Source organism: Aegilops tauschii, chromosome 7 (genome assembly GCF_002575655.3).
Source record: "Aegilops tauschii subsp. strangulata cultivar AL8/78 chromosome 7, Aet v6.0, whole genome shotgun sequence".
Classification (NCBI taxonomy): domain Eukaryota; kingdom Viridiplantae; phylum Streptophyta; class Magnoliopsida; order Poales; family Poaceae; genus Aegilops; species Aegilops tauschii.
The window spans coordinates 366356552-366370656 of record NC_053041.3 but is presented as its reverse complement, the minus strand read 5'-3'; the positions used below and the strand labels follow the sequence as shown (position 1 = coordinate 366370656).

At 46.9% G+C, this 14105-nt stretch overlaps 2 protein-coding genes across 2 annotated transcripts; both read right to left on the bottom strand.

The window, feature by feature from the left end:
• Positions 1–1900: 1900 nt before the first annotated feature.
• Positions 1901–6997, bottom strand: LOC120968913 (uncharacterized). The gene is made up of 2 exons (XM_040395929.2): positions 5296–6997; positions 1901–4083 (listed from the first exon to the last, which is right to left on the bottom strand). The coding sequence occupies exons 1-2, from the start codon at positions 6995–6997 to the stop codon at positions 1901–1903; spliced, it is 3885 nt and encodes a 1294-aa protein (XP_040251863.2).
• A 5126-nt stretch (positions 6998–12123) lies between these two features.
• On the bottom strand, positions 12124–13656 carry LOC120969278 (protein FAR1-RELATED SEQUENCE 5-like). The gene is made up of 4 exons (XM_040396415.3): positions 13525–13656; positions 13312–13390; positions 13138–13225; positions 12124–13065 (listed from the first exon to the last, which is right to left on the bottom strand). The coding sequence occupies exons 2-4, from the start codon at positions 13356–13358 to the stop codon at positions 12229–12231; spliced, it is 972 nt and encodes a 323-aa protein (XP_040252349.1). The 5' UTR covers positions 13359–13390; positions 13525–13656; the 3' UTR covers positions 12124–12228.
• Between the last annotated feature and the right edge of the window lie 449 nt (positions 13657–14105).

Below are 14105 nucleotides of genomic sequence, written 5' to 3'. Positions count from 1 at the left end.
TCTACTACAAAGAAAATGGTCACTGGAAGCGGAACTACCCCAAATACTTGGCGGATAAGAAGGATGGCAAAGTGAACAAAAGTATATTTGATATACATGTTATTGATGTGTACCTTACTAGTATTCGTAGTAGCACCTGAGTATTCGATACCGGTTCAGTTGCTAAGATTAGTAACTCGAAACAGGAGTTGCAAAATAAACAGAGACCTGTTAAGTGCGAGGATGCAATGTGTGTTGGAAGTGATTCCAAAGTTGATACGATCACCATCGCACACTCCCTCTACCTTGGGGATTAGTGTTGAACCTAAATAAATGTTATTTGGTGTTTGCATTGAGCATGAACATGATCATATTATGTTTATTGCAATACGATTATTCAATTAAGTTGGAGAATAATTGTTGTTCTGTTTGCATGAATAAAACCTTCTATGGTCATACACCCAATGTGAATGGTTTATTGAATCTCGATCGTAGTGAGACACATATTCATAATATTGATGCCAAAAGATGCAAAGTTGATAATGATAGTGCAACATACTTGTGGCACTGCCGTTTAGGTCATATTGGTGTAAGTATCATATAGGTCATAAAGATGCAAAGTTCTGTTTACATGAATAAAACCTTCTATGGTCATACACCCATTGTTCCGGAGAACGGAGTCTTAGTCATCTTGCCCATGAGGCATGGTTCGCAAGTATCAAATGATTCATAATCAAGTGATTCCAAAAGCCCATCTGCATGGAGTTTCTTCATGCTCTTTAGACCAATATGACCTAAACGGCAGTGCCACATATATGTTGCACTATCATTATCAACTTTACATCTTTTGACATCAATATTATGAATATGTGTATCACCACAATCAAGATTCAACAAAAATAGACCACTCTTCAAGGGTGCATGACCATAAAAGATCTTTCCCTAATAATAAAGCACAGATTGACTCCGTGGGTTCACCGTCACAATACGCTTCGGTCCGTGAATTTACGTTTTCAGTTTGAATTTGAAACATATACGCGAAGTGGTACTAATTCGGGGAACCGTGTGTAGTTTCATACGTCGTCAAACATTTCGTTATGTACGTTTACGCAAGCACATAGTGTTTAACATGGGCCAACGAAGTCAAGCTGGGCCTGGTAGAAAAGAAACAAAAGAAATACATCTCCTGTCCTCTCGCTCACCTTAAAAAAACATCTCCTCTTGCTTGCTCAGCGCCGCGACCGACCCGATCTCTTACCTCGGCTGCCTCCTCTACTTCCTCCGTACCACCGCGTAACTCTACTCGAGCACACGCCTATGGAGTTTCTGACAGGGACTCCTTTGCCCATTCTGCAAACCGAAGTCACGTATAAAAAGGCATGGAATCCCAAGTTTCGCGCGTCCAATCTTGCTGTTCCACCCGTGCTCGATATTGCCACACCGAAGCTATCAATCTCATCGTTCTGCTGACTTCACCGGAACACCGCTACACCCAAGCAATGGTTTCTTCGTTTGTCACGCACACAACCCAGCGATAGGCCTCATCCGCCCTGCTTGTTCAATGCTGTGGAAATTCGTGCAGCCTCTGGAATCCCTCGAAAACGACCGCTGCTGCCCGGGCAAGGAGCATCGGTCGCCATCACGACCATCGTCCTCGAGCAGGGTGAGATATTGGTGCTCCGGGACAGGCTCTGGCTGTGATCCCCTCAATTGCAAGCTCAGGTCAGTCGCATCGTAGGTTGCAATCTCGCGTAGGACGCTTCCGAGTTCTGACATGTTAGACGTATTAGGGTTTGGAACAATGCTCGATACCCTTGGTGGGTACGGCTGTCATATATTTATAAGAGGGAACCGTACAAATACAAGTTGTGTTACAACACGTATATCTAATATATACTTAGTCTAACACCCTCCCTCAATCTTAACTATGTCCTGAAACACTCAGAAGGTTAAGATTGCGACGACATCCTTCAAAAGAAGGCAAGGGCAAGGGTTTAGTGAAAATATCAGCAAGCTGATCCTTCGAAGAAATAAACTTAATCTGAAGGAGCTTCTGAGCAACACGTTCCCTCACAAAATGATAGTCAACTTCGATGTGCTTCGTTCGGGCATGAAATACTGGATTGGACGAAAGGTATGTTGCACCGATGTTATCACACCAAAGAACAGGCGGCTGAGTTGGGGAGACCTTCAACTCTCGAAGCAATGACTGCACCCACATGATCTCAGCTGTGGCATTAGCAACAGCTTTGTACTCAGCTTCGGTACTACTCCGGGACACCGTAGCTTGCTTGCGAGCTTGCCAGACGATCAAGTTAGGCCCAAAGAACACAGCATGTCCCCCCGTGGATCGCCGATCATCAGGACAACCAGCCCAGTCGGCATCAGAGAATGCTGAGATCAGTCCAGAACGCGCAGGCTGAAGATGGAGACCATATGACCCAGTGTGACGAACATAGCGCAAGATGCGCTTAACAGCTGACCAGTGAGAATCACGTGGTGCATGAAGATACTGGCACACACGGTTAACTGCAAATGATATGTCTGGTCGAGTAATGAGCAAGTACTGCAGTCTACCCACAATGCTGCGGTACTCTGTGGCATCCTCAGGAGCAAGCAAGTCACCAGCAAGAGCTGTCAGTTTGTCTGTAGCAGACATGGGAGTCGTAGCAGACTTGCACTGCAACATACCGGCACGACGCAGGAGATCCTGAGAGTACTTCTTCTGAGTAAGAGTCAAGGCACCATCAGAATGAAGAACCTCTAGGCCCAGAAAATAATGCAGTCTCCCAAGATCCTTAACAGCAAACTCAGCACCAAGAGAGGACACAAGCCGGTCTGTAGCAGAAGCAGACGAACTGACAAGGATGATGTCATCAACATATACCAGAATGTACATAGTCACCTCAGGTCGCTGTAGAATAAACAGAGACGTGTCTGCTGTAGAAGGAACAAACCCATGCGCACGAAGAGCAGCGCCAAGACGGGCATGCCATGCACGCGGGGCCTGCTTCAAACCGTAGAGAGCTTTGACAAGACGACATAAATGATGTGGCTGAGCAGGGTCAACAAAACCTGGCGGCTGACGCATATAAACCTCTTCTTCCAGAACTCCATGGAGAAAGGCATTCTGAACATCAAGCTGTCGAAGCGACCATCCGCGAGTAACAGCCAAAGAGAGAAGAACACGAATAGTAGTTGGTTTAATAACAGGACTGAATGTGTCTTCATAATCAATGCCATACCGTTGTTTGAACCCCTTGGCAACCAGGCGTGCCTTGTACCTCCCAATGGAGCCATCAGCATGTTTCTTCACCTTGAATACCCATTTAGAGTCAATGATATTAACACCAGATGGAGGTGGAACAAGACGCCAAGTGTTGTTTCTTTGAAGGGCATGAATCTCCTGCTCCATCGCAGTACGCCAATGCGGGATGCCAAGCGCCGCTCGAAAATGTCGTGGTTCAGTCGTAGGGTCAGCCTCAGCATGTGCCACACAGGCCGCAAGCCACGCGACAGTGCCTTCAGTGCGCTTCTTCGGTTGGAAGATGCCACTTTTGCTGCGAGTATGGGGACGCAGGACGACAGGCTGAGGTGGCGCTGGAGCTGCCATACCAGAGGAGCCACTATCCATTAGCGGCGAGGAGGACGCACCGGCGGGCGAGTCAACAGGCGCATCCGGTGGCACGGTCAGGGTCGGCGAAGACAGACCGGGCGTGATCAGCGTCGACGGACCAGGCGACGAAGACTCGGTGACCTGCGAGGCCTCCGGCTCAGGGGAGAGCGCCGCGGGTCCAGCCGGCCCGGCCGACAGCTCCGCAGGTTCGGCCGGCCCAGGCGACAGCGAGGCCGCTTGCCCCGGCGACTTGGTCACCCCGTCGGATCCTCGTGCATGGGGCATGCACGCGTGATCGACGTCGGGGTCAAGCGGGGTAGTGGCGGGGGCAGCCTCGTCGAGCGCCTCATCCGGCGTGGCAGCAACTGGCGCAGTTGTGGCCATATCATCATCCAGAAGCTCAAGTCGAGCGCCTCGTCCAGTCACTGCACCATGGTTAGGCAACAACAGAGGAGAATATGCAGCATCCACAAATTGATCAGGCAAAACTGGAAAAAAGAGTGCAACTCAGTGACGGGAGTATTGGTGGGTGATGTGAGTGTGGAAAACGGGAAGACAGTCTCATCGAACACAACATCACGAGAAATGTAAACACGATTTGACGGGATGTGAAGACACTTGTAACCTTTGTGGAGAGGACTGTACCCAAGAAACACACATTGTTTAGATCGATACTCAAGTTTATGCTTATTGTACGGACGAAGATGCGGCCATCACGCATAGCCGAACACTTTGAGGAAGGAGTAATCTGGAGTTTCATTAAGCAACACTTCGAGTGGAGACTTCATGTGAAGGCGTCGTGTGGGAATCCTGTTTATCAAAAAACAGGCAGTAACAAAAGCATCGCTCCAGAACCGAAACGGGACAGAGGCATGTGCAAGAAGTGTCAGGCCAGTTTCAACTATGTGACGGTGTTTGCGCTCAGCCGCACCGTTCTGCTGATGTGTATGAGGACAAGACACATGGTGTGAGATGCCAAGCTTCTGAAAGAAGGTGTTAAGGTTACGATACTCAACCCCCCCCCCCCCCCCCAGTCTGACTGGACATGGATAATTTTGTGCTTAAGCAATCGTTCAACATGTGCTTGAAATTGCATAAAGACATGAAACACATCAGATTTGCGCTTAATAAGATAAATCCAAGTAAAGCGACTGAAAGCATCGATGAAACTGACATAATAGTTGTGACCACTAACAGAAGTTTGGGCATAGCCCCACACGTCTGAAAACACAAGCTCAAGAGGAGCCGTGACAACACGACTTGATACAGAAAAAGGCAACTGATGACTCTTGCCTTGTTGACAAGCATCACACACTAGAAACTCCTTATTACTCGACTCAACAGGAAGATGATGGCGATGAAGCACATGGCGCACAATGGGAGTAGCGGGGGGGCCAAGGCGAGAGTGCCACTGCGACGACGACACCCGAACACCACTGAAAACTTGAGAGACTCGTGGCACATCAAGTGCGTATAAGCCGTCGCGAGCTCGACCACTAAGAAGAACGTCCCTCGTGTCCCGGTCCTTCACAAAAAAATGGAAAGGGTGAAACTCAACAAACACATTGTTGTCACGAGTTAATTAGGAACCGAGAGTAAACTACGTGTGACTGAGGGAACACGAAGGACATCAAGCAGATGCAAGGTTTTAGTGGTACGTGAAAGAAGAGATGCCTGACCAACATGTGAGATGGGCATACCTGATCCATTGGCTGTGCGGACCTGATCGTGACCGGTGTAGGGCTGGCGAGTGGCCAGCTTGTCAAGCTGACTCGTCAAATGGTCCGTAGCGCCCGTATCCATGTACCAGGCAGGATCCACCGAGTATGAAGGAGTGAACCCGGGATCCGGTGTAGCGAGAGCAGCTTGCTTCTCATTGCCCTTCCCATTGTTCCCAATGCCAAGAAAATCTCGTTTAAAGCGACGATGGCAGCGAGACGCCAAGTGCCCCTCGATGCCGCAGAGTTGACACTCAACCCCACCACCACATGCCTCGCAGTGGAGCCGCTTGCGGCCAGCCGTCGGAGGTGGAGCGGGCGGACGGGGCTGGTTGCCTGAGGTCGGCGGCGCCTTCTGCTTGGCACCGCGGGCGCCCCCGCGGAGAGCAGCGTTCGCAGAAGGGCCCTCCGTGTAGACGCCAACGGAGCGGCGAGCAGCGAGCCTCTGTTCGGTGTTGAGAAGGCGTGCATAGAGATCGCGAGGCGGCATCGGTGTGTCACGTCCATTAATGTTTTCAACGAGAGAATCATAGTCCTCATCAAGCCCATTGAGAATGAACGAAGTAAACTCCTCATCACGAAGAGGCTTCCCAATAGACGACAGTGTATCAGCCAAACTTTTGACCTTGTTGAAGAAGGCCGTGACGGAGAGGTCATTTTTCTTGACCTCACCCAGCTGGTTACGAATGGCAGAGGAACGGGCCAGCGATTGCGAGGAAAAGCTGGAGTCGAGCGTGGCACATGCATCCCTCGACGTCGCGGCAAAGACGACCATGCCAGCCACGGATGGAGTGAGCGACGACTGAATAGCACCCAGGATGGCTTGATCTTGAGCAGTCCACCGACGATGAGCAGGGTTGGGGACCATGACAGAGCCACCATGGGACGAGGGTACCGGAACCATAGCCGGAGGGCACGGCAGGGAGCCATCAACATATCCTTCAAGGTAGTGGCTACGCATCAGCGGCAACACTTGAGCGCGCCACAGGAGATAGTTATCAGCAGAAAGCTTCACCGTCACTAGATGGGCGAAGTGAAAAGGCCCTGGTTCGGCCATCGGCGCGGAGAGCGGCAGATCAGGCGGCGGACCAGGCGGCAGGACAGCACTATATGGGATTAGTGCATCGGCCGATGGTTGTTGATGATGGCCATAAGCCGCCGGGGAGTGCGCACCATACGGGAGCGCAGGAGGAGCGGCGTACATCTGGGCAGCGGCGTAGGACGTCGGGGCAGGAGCAGCATACGGCGCATACGACGCAGCCGACGGCGCGAGGTAGGGCGCCGGGTACGGTCCGCCATACGGCGCCTGGATGGGAGCGCCATAGGGCCCCGAGGCCAGCGGCGCATCGTGGTACGGGGCCGGGGCTGGAGGACCACCGTAGGCCGGCTGCCCATTGGCGCCGTAGGAGGCCGGTGGTGGAGGCGCGCCCCGCGATTGGATCGGGGTGGCCGCGATCGAAAGCGCAGCAGGCGACCGAGGCGGCGGCAGCATGGCGGGCGATCGCTGTGGCGCAGGAGGTTGTGATCCCGTCGCAGTAGATCGGGCCCAGGCAAGTGGAGGCGACGCCAGGAACGGCGACTCCATCGCCAGAGTGGAGAGAGGCGGCGCGGCGGCGGGGGCCGACGCGACGGCAGCAGAGGCGGCGGAAGCGTGACGCGGATCGAACGCGTTGTCTGGTACCATGTTAGACGTATTAGGGTTTGGAACAATGCTCGATACCCTTGGTGGGTACGGCTGTCATATATTTATAAGAGGGAACTGTACAAATACAAATTGTGTTACAACACGTATATCTAATATATACTTAGTCTAACATGACACATCCCGCTACACCTTCGGCGCCGGCTTCGATGACGACGCACGATGGGAATCGGTGCCTGGTCGTGCCCCGTTACTAATTTTGGTTGCGTCCCCGGTCATGGTCGCTGCGTCGTTTGATGTTTCTGGTAGGTCTCCTCCTAGGTTCAGCTACCACTAAATTGGAGAACCGGAGACAGCTACTTGAGGATGTTGAAGCCCCCTTTGTGATTGGTGCAGATTGTGGGTTTGATGTTTTCTAGGGAAAGCTAGCTACTACCAGTAGTTACTACGGCTCCTCCCTTTCAGAGGGATTGTTTGGGAACCGACTGCACTTATTTGGGTTACGATCATCCCCAAAAAACAGAGAATTTTTCTTTGGCTTGCATGCAGAGGCCGGCTCAATGTGTATTTATCCATGGTCAAGAAGCAATGCAGGAGCATTGAGCACCACTTTTGTGATTTGTGCCCGGGAGCTCAATGTGTGGATGACTAATACTGAGATGTGCTCCGGCCCACTATATTTGGACCAAATTTGGTGGCGTACACCACACGACGAACTCCCGCTTGCTGCTGGTGTTTAGCAACACCCTACAAGCCATTGATCGTCATTGGTACATGCTCTTGGCGCGCGTGTACTGCCTCATCTGTAAGAGCAAGTGACCTATTCTACACACGCAGCTTCCTGAACAAGAACGTTCCCTTGCATCACCCCTTTAATTTTGTTTTTCCATAGATTAATTTGTTTTTTATTCAGGGCAAGAATGATTCCATCTGAATCCGAGATTGAACTTTGTAAGTTTTCTTAATTTATTTTATTCCTTTTCAGATTAGCAACGAGTAACCTTTTTAATTTCAATTTTAATTTTAATTTCCTCACTTTGTTTGCTATTTTGTTAGGCCAACGGCTATTCCGCAGATAAGGAAAACGGAGTAAACTTCCATTAGTTAATGGGTCTTAGTTGTGCTCTGTTACAGTTCGGTTTTACTTTTATGGTTATAACTAAACTAGAGGGCTTGATTTGCACTTCAGTTAATGCAGATGGGATGACAAGGTTGACTGCATGAATTTTTCTCATTACAGTGCAACGGTCCTTTGTTGAAGGATCCATCTCGATAAATTCTCAGTTATACAATTTTGGGTGTTCCTAGATACCCATGCAGGGGAGATAAAACTGCAGTTAAAGCTTGGTATATTTCAAATCCTATCTCGCATGGTCAATTTATCAGGAAATTTATTCCAAACACACATTTTCGTTTAGCTTTCTAGATAAGTTTCCTAGGGATTTTTTGTTCGTGAATTGATATAGGTTGCAAGTATGCATATATGATTGTACTCTCTTTTTTAGGTTTATGTTATTGATATGTAGATCTGCATTTGATCTGTTCCACATCTATGTTTTTACTCAATGCACATATGTAGATCAGTCCATATGCTTGGAATCAGAGGTGCAGCAGGCTGGACGTCCTTTTAGGAGCAGTCCAGCAGAGGATCTTCATACCAACTTGGATGTATGTGGTTTTATGACACATAGACCTATTTCATGATTTTAATATTGTAATCTTACTGTATGTTTGGGGCTAAATATGTAGAATATTATGCTTGAAAAATAATAACACATGCATATTGCTGACTGATAATAGTATGCCTTGCAGCATAGTACATGGTCCTGCTTTTGAGTGGACAACTGATCATGCCTATCTAGATCAAGGACTCATTGCAAGAAGAAATCAGGTGAAACAGAAGAGTACTGTGAGTTTCCTAGATCACTGACATATTATGCATACGAGCCATATGTGCTATAACTAGGTACTAATGGCAAGAAGGCCTTCTCGACTGGAAGATTCTCTCTCATTCTATATAAACTGAAAAAAACAGAGATTTAGAGAAATAAAAAGTGAGGGCTATGAGGAGAGTTTGGACATGGTGTTATTTTCCCCGGTCTCACAAAAAATGAGATTGATCCACGAAAATAGAAATAGTAATGTGTGAAAGTTTCGATCCAACTCATTTGAATTTAATTCAAATGGGTTTTAAATAGGAGTGGTATTTGGAAGGTCCAGAAAATGTTGAGATTTTGGTGAGGCTTCGATACATGCAGAAAGAATTATTGGCACGGTTTTGAGAAAAATATGTAGGTTTTGATGGAATTGGCTTGATGAGTTTTTGGAAGATGAAAGTTTGGACAAGTTTGAATCAAATTCAAACAAGTTTTTTTCCTCCTGTTGTAACGTGCGGGCATGTTTACTATATCAATAACTGGAAATGTAAATTGTATAACTGAACTTACTATAATGAACTTCCGAAAAGAGCTTGCATCGAGCTCCAAACTTCAAGTGAGTCTGCGCGAGCTCCTGCTGTATCTCGGGGTAACAGCTGACTGCACCTGCACGTGATGTTGTCCCGTGGGGAACAATGACATGGAGAAGCTCTCACACCATAGGCTCGGGCTTAGGTGCCTCGGACGCAAGTGGTGCTACCCGTAATAGCTCTTGCCTTGCCGCCGGTGACGGCGACGGCCTCGGACGGCAAACCACGTCTCACCCTATGTGACTCGTCTACGCGGGCGGCAGCGGCGCACAAGGAAGTACTGGAGAATAGGAAAAGATAAGGAAGTGCCCTTACTAGGGGTAGGAAGATGAGTTCATGGGTCCTTCTCCACGGTGCAAAGCCCAAATAGTTAAAATAAAATTCTTCCCAACCAAACAACCAACTATCTATAAAATTCCCCAAAAATCACTTTTTACCAAAAAAATCATTTCAAAATGTACAACAAAAAAACATTCTTTTCAAAAAAACATCTGTTAAAAAGTTAATTTATAGAGAACTGTTCTAATTTTCATAAAAATGTTAACTAAGGCAACATATTTGGTGAATCCTACCTAGTTCGTGTGTCCGTGTAGCCATTCCATTTCAACCCCACGATCTAAATCCTGAGCATCACGTGCAGCCTAGGGACTAATTACATTTACACGCCCGCTTTGTAACTTGACAACCATCTTAATTCACAGAAAACCCCCCAAAGCCTTTTAACCAGGAGCGCCCCGACTGCTTTTGTTCGTCTTACGCCGCCGCCGCTGTAGTCGCGTGCCTCCGATTTTCGTCGACTCGATCCCGACGTTGTTTGGCGCCGGTGACAAAGCGAACCAGGCGGACGTCTCGACAGTGAGTCCATGACGAACTGACGTTGTTCGCCGCCGGCGACGAAGCGGCCTGGCAGTCGTCTCGACGGCCAGGCCATGACAAACTTCGTCGTTCGGCTCCGGTGCCTCTCAGATCAGGCGCTATCTCCCTGGATGGTCTACCCCGACCGAGATGATTCCTTCATAGGAAGTTGTAGCGTCTCGTCTCCAGGACGTAGGCTGTACTCAGCAACAGCTATACTTGTGCAAGTACTGTCCTGTTGCATTCGGCCGACTGACATGCACATTATTAGTGCAAATGACCGTATCAGTAAACTGTATCAATATTTGCAGCATAATGAATGGCAGTGGCGGGTTCAGATCAGAGGCTCTGGTTGAGCTTTTCCCTGTTAGTTTGCTTGGCATTTTGTAAAAAAATGTCCTCTTTGCTGTTGCCAAGAAGGCTACTGACTAATTCAGTTATGCGTTAGTAAAACAGGTGACCATCTCAGTCATGTGCTCAAAGCATAAACTTTCCAGTAAAGCTTTTGAAGTACAGAAGTGGCCTAGGGATGGCTATGTCCGGTTTCTGAACATCTACAAACTTCAGAATGGGCTATTGGAATGCAAGTCTGATCAAAAAATAAGGAGGAAATAAACATGCAGTATTGCCACACAGTACAAGTTTTAATATTAAAAAGAAATTTAATCATGCTTGCATAGCTGGTAAAAATGTCTGAAATTGATAAATATGTCTGATACTCTGTAGCAATTTGACAAGCATCAAAACCTCTCAGAAATCAAGTCAACTTTAATTTGACACGACACAAATTCTCATCGAGTACATAATTCAGTACATCAGAGTGTACATGATAACATAGACAAAATCATTTTTTGCTTGGACCATATCAGGAAGCACCATTTGGCTGCATATCTTGCACAATCACACTCCCTTTCTCTTTTTTGCTTGGACAATCACGACTATCATGAAATACCATTTGCTTGCACGTCTTGCACAAGCGTGCGACCTTTGCCTTGCCTTCTTTGTCCTTATTTTTTTGACCCCCCTCCTTGATCTCCTTTCCTCGCTTTATTATTTTTACCTTTTGCACCTTTTCTGCCATCTTTTCATAATGTAGTAGCTAGGAAGCTCATTTTGGTTTTCAATCCTCAATACTTGGATAGTATGGCGACATGGAATACCGAGTGACTCAAATAACTTGCACGAACAATTTGCTGTCATGCTTCCAATGTCATAGCAAACCTCCCTAATCTTACCAGACCGACCTCTCAGGGTCACATTTTTTACCCCCACACCTTGTGTAATACTCTGAACACAACAATGGTCTCTAGCAGCAATAACCTGTAGCTGAAATTTCTCGAACACCTCATATGTGAATACCTCACTACCCTGTTTCTCCATTGTCCATGGCGTAAATAGTTGCGGGGTGGTATGTATGCTTCTGTTGTCTGCCATTAATTCTTCCTCACGCTGGCATTCTAAAGCTGTGTCAAACCTAAGCCAAAACTCAACAAAAGCAAGCCTTCGATGAATGAAGCGGTTAAAAAAGGAATTTGCACTTTCTGATCTTGAAATGGTTCGAAGAATGCCCGCTAGAGATATATCCATAAAGTAGGCCGGTATCCATTTATGTCGAATGCTAAACCTTTTACTCAACCACTCATTTTCCTCCAATCCAAAATCTGTAATGATGGAATTCCACTGTGACTCAAACTCTGTTGAAGTTTCCGAACCCCAAACACATGAGTTCAATCTCGTCCAAAATTCAGAATCTTCTCTAATCACAGGTCCAACTTTTTCTGGAACCTTTTCCATTATATGCCACATGCACAGCCTATGAACGCTGGTTGGAAGAACTTCGTCAATACCATTCTTGATGCTAGTGGCTTCATCGGTTATGATGAGTCTAGGTGCTATCCCTCCCATTGCTTTTAAGAAGGTCTCAAATAACCAACTGTATGACTCATCCTTCTCATTTGATAAGAATGCGGCAGCAAAAAAATACACTTTGTAAGTGATGATTAACCCCGGTAAATGGTGCAAATATCATGTTGTACTGATTAGTGGTATATGTAGAATCAAAGGATATGACATCACCAAAGTGACTATAGTTCTTCCTGCCTGTGGCATCCGCCCAGAACACACGCAATAGCTTCCCCTCATCATTCACGTCAAAATCATAGAAAAATGCTGAATTCACTTCCTGCTTTCTAGCTAACTGGGCCACAAACATTTGAGCATCTGCATCTCTGATTTTATACCTGAGTGCTTGGTAGTAATTCTGCAAGTCCCTCTTTGAGCAGCCAACATTCGGAATTCCGCCCACGCTAACTTGCAGGAGCCTATATGCCTGAGAGGTTCCAATGCTTGCCTTATGACATGTGTATAAAGTATTCTTTGCCCTCTCACTAACTGTATGATTCAATCTGATCAAATGCCGCTTATTAGGTGATACAAGACCATGAACATGGTGCTCAACCCATGAGTCTATCTTGTAGGTGTTGTCCCCACAAAGTCTAACAAAGATATGGGCATCACAACCGCATCGTGTATTTGTTTGCTTACGCCTTTTCTTCAAGGGGTCATCTGTCTCGTTATTATATTTTGACTTGAATCCTTCCCTATTGCACATGAAACGCTTAGTCCGGACCACCTTATTATCAATCTTTTTCTGTTGTCCGATTCGAACACCAAAACCTGATTCATGTGCATATACGTTGTAGAACTTCTCTACTGCCTCGAGTCCTTCAAATGTCATACCCACTTTAGGCTTCAAGTGCTCATCACATTCAGGTGTAAAAGATGAAGCCTGCAATGTCAAGAGTAAACCGGAATAAGCACTTCATGCATAGTTTCAGTTGTTAGTGCAAACTGAACTTACAAAGAGGGGTACGTCAGTGTTCTTTTGGGGTGTACTAAATCCTCCATGTCTCATATGCATTTGAACGCTATTGATTGGATCCATACTGCTGCAGAGATGGCCACATGATTAGCCTTTAAACCTACGTACACTCACACGTGTATGCACAAGGACTTAATCTGTGTGTAGTTTTACCTTAAACTTTTGATGCCCTCCGTGTCGCTGATTGCAAATGACATCATTGTACTTACTAATTGCTCATCGGTAGTTGCCGCTGCAGCAATGTATTACCAGTTATAGGGGAGATAAGTCTAGATCGAGAAGTACATGCAAAGCAGACTGATGCATAGGGCGTTTGCCGTTTGTTAACGTGGGATCAGACGAGCACGTATAAGACTGGGACGCTACCTGCCTCTCGTCGGTGCCGGACGATGTCGGGATCGAGTCGACGGAAATCGGAGGCACACGACGACGGCGGCGACGGCGGCGCAAGACGAACAGAGGCAGTCGGGGCGCTCCTGGTTAAAAGACTTTGGGGGGTTTTCTGTGAATTAAGATGGTTGTCAAGTTACAAAGCGGGCATGTAAACATAATTAGTTCCTAGGCTGCACGTGATGCTCAGGATTTAGATCGTGGGGTTGAAACGAAATGGCTACACGGACACACGAACTAGGTAGGATTCACCAAATATGTTGCCTTCTTCAAAAGGTGTTACATTTTCAATGAAAAACATTAACTTTTATTAAAAATAAGGAAATTTCCATGTTCAATATTATTATCAACCTTTATTAAAATTGGATATAAAAATGGTGCAAAATGACATATGAAGCAGGTTGTGGCCCTTTTTATCGCCCGGTGCAACACACGGGCATTTGTACTAGTATTACTCATATAAATAGAACAACCATTATTCTCTTATTTAAATGAATAACCGTCTCGCACTAAACAAGATCCATATATAATGTTCATGCTCAACGTTGGCACCAAAT

Coding starts and splice junctions, on each gene's coding strand:
- LOC120968913 (XM_040395929.2), bottom strand. CDS start 6,997: ATGGTACCAGACAACGCGTTCGATCCGCGTCACGCTTCCGCCGCCTCT. Junction 4,084..5,295: donor CCGCACAGCCAATGGATCAG/GTATGCCCATCT, acceptor TCTTTTTTCCAG/TTTTGCCTGATCAATTTGTG.
- LOC120969278 (XM_040396415.3), bottom strand. CDS start 13,358: ATGATGTCATTTGCAATCAGCGACACGGAGGGCATCAAAAGTTTAAG. Junction 13,226..13,311: donor GAGGGCATCAAAAGTTTAAG/GTAAAACTACAC, acceptor CCATCTCTGCAG/CAGTATGGATCCAATCAATA. Junction 13,066..13,137: donor ACACTGACGTACCCCTCTTT/GTAAGTTCAGTT, acceptor TTGACATTGCAG/GCTTCATCTTTTACACCTGA.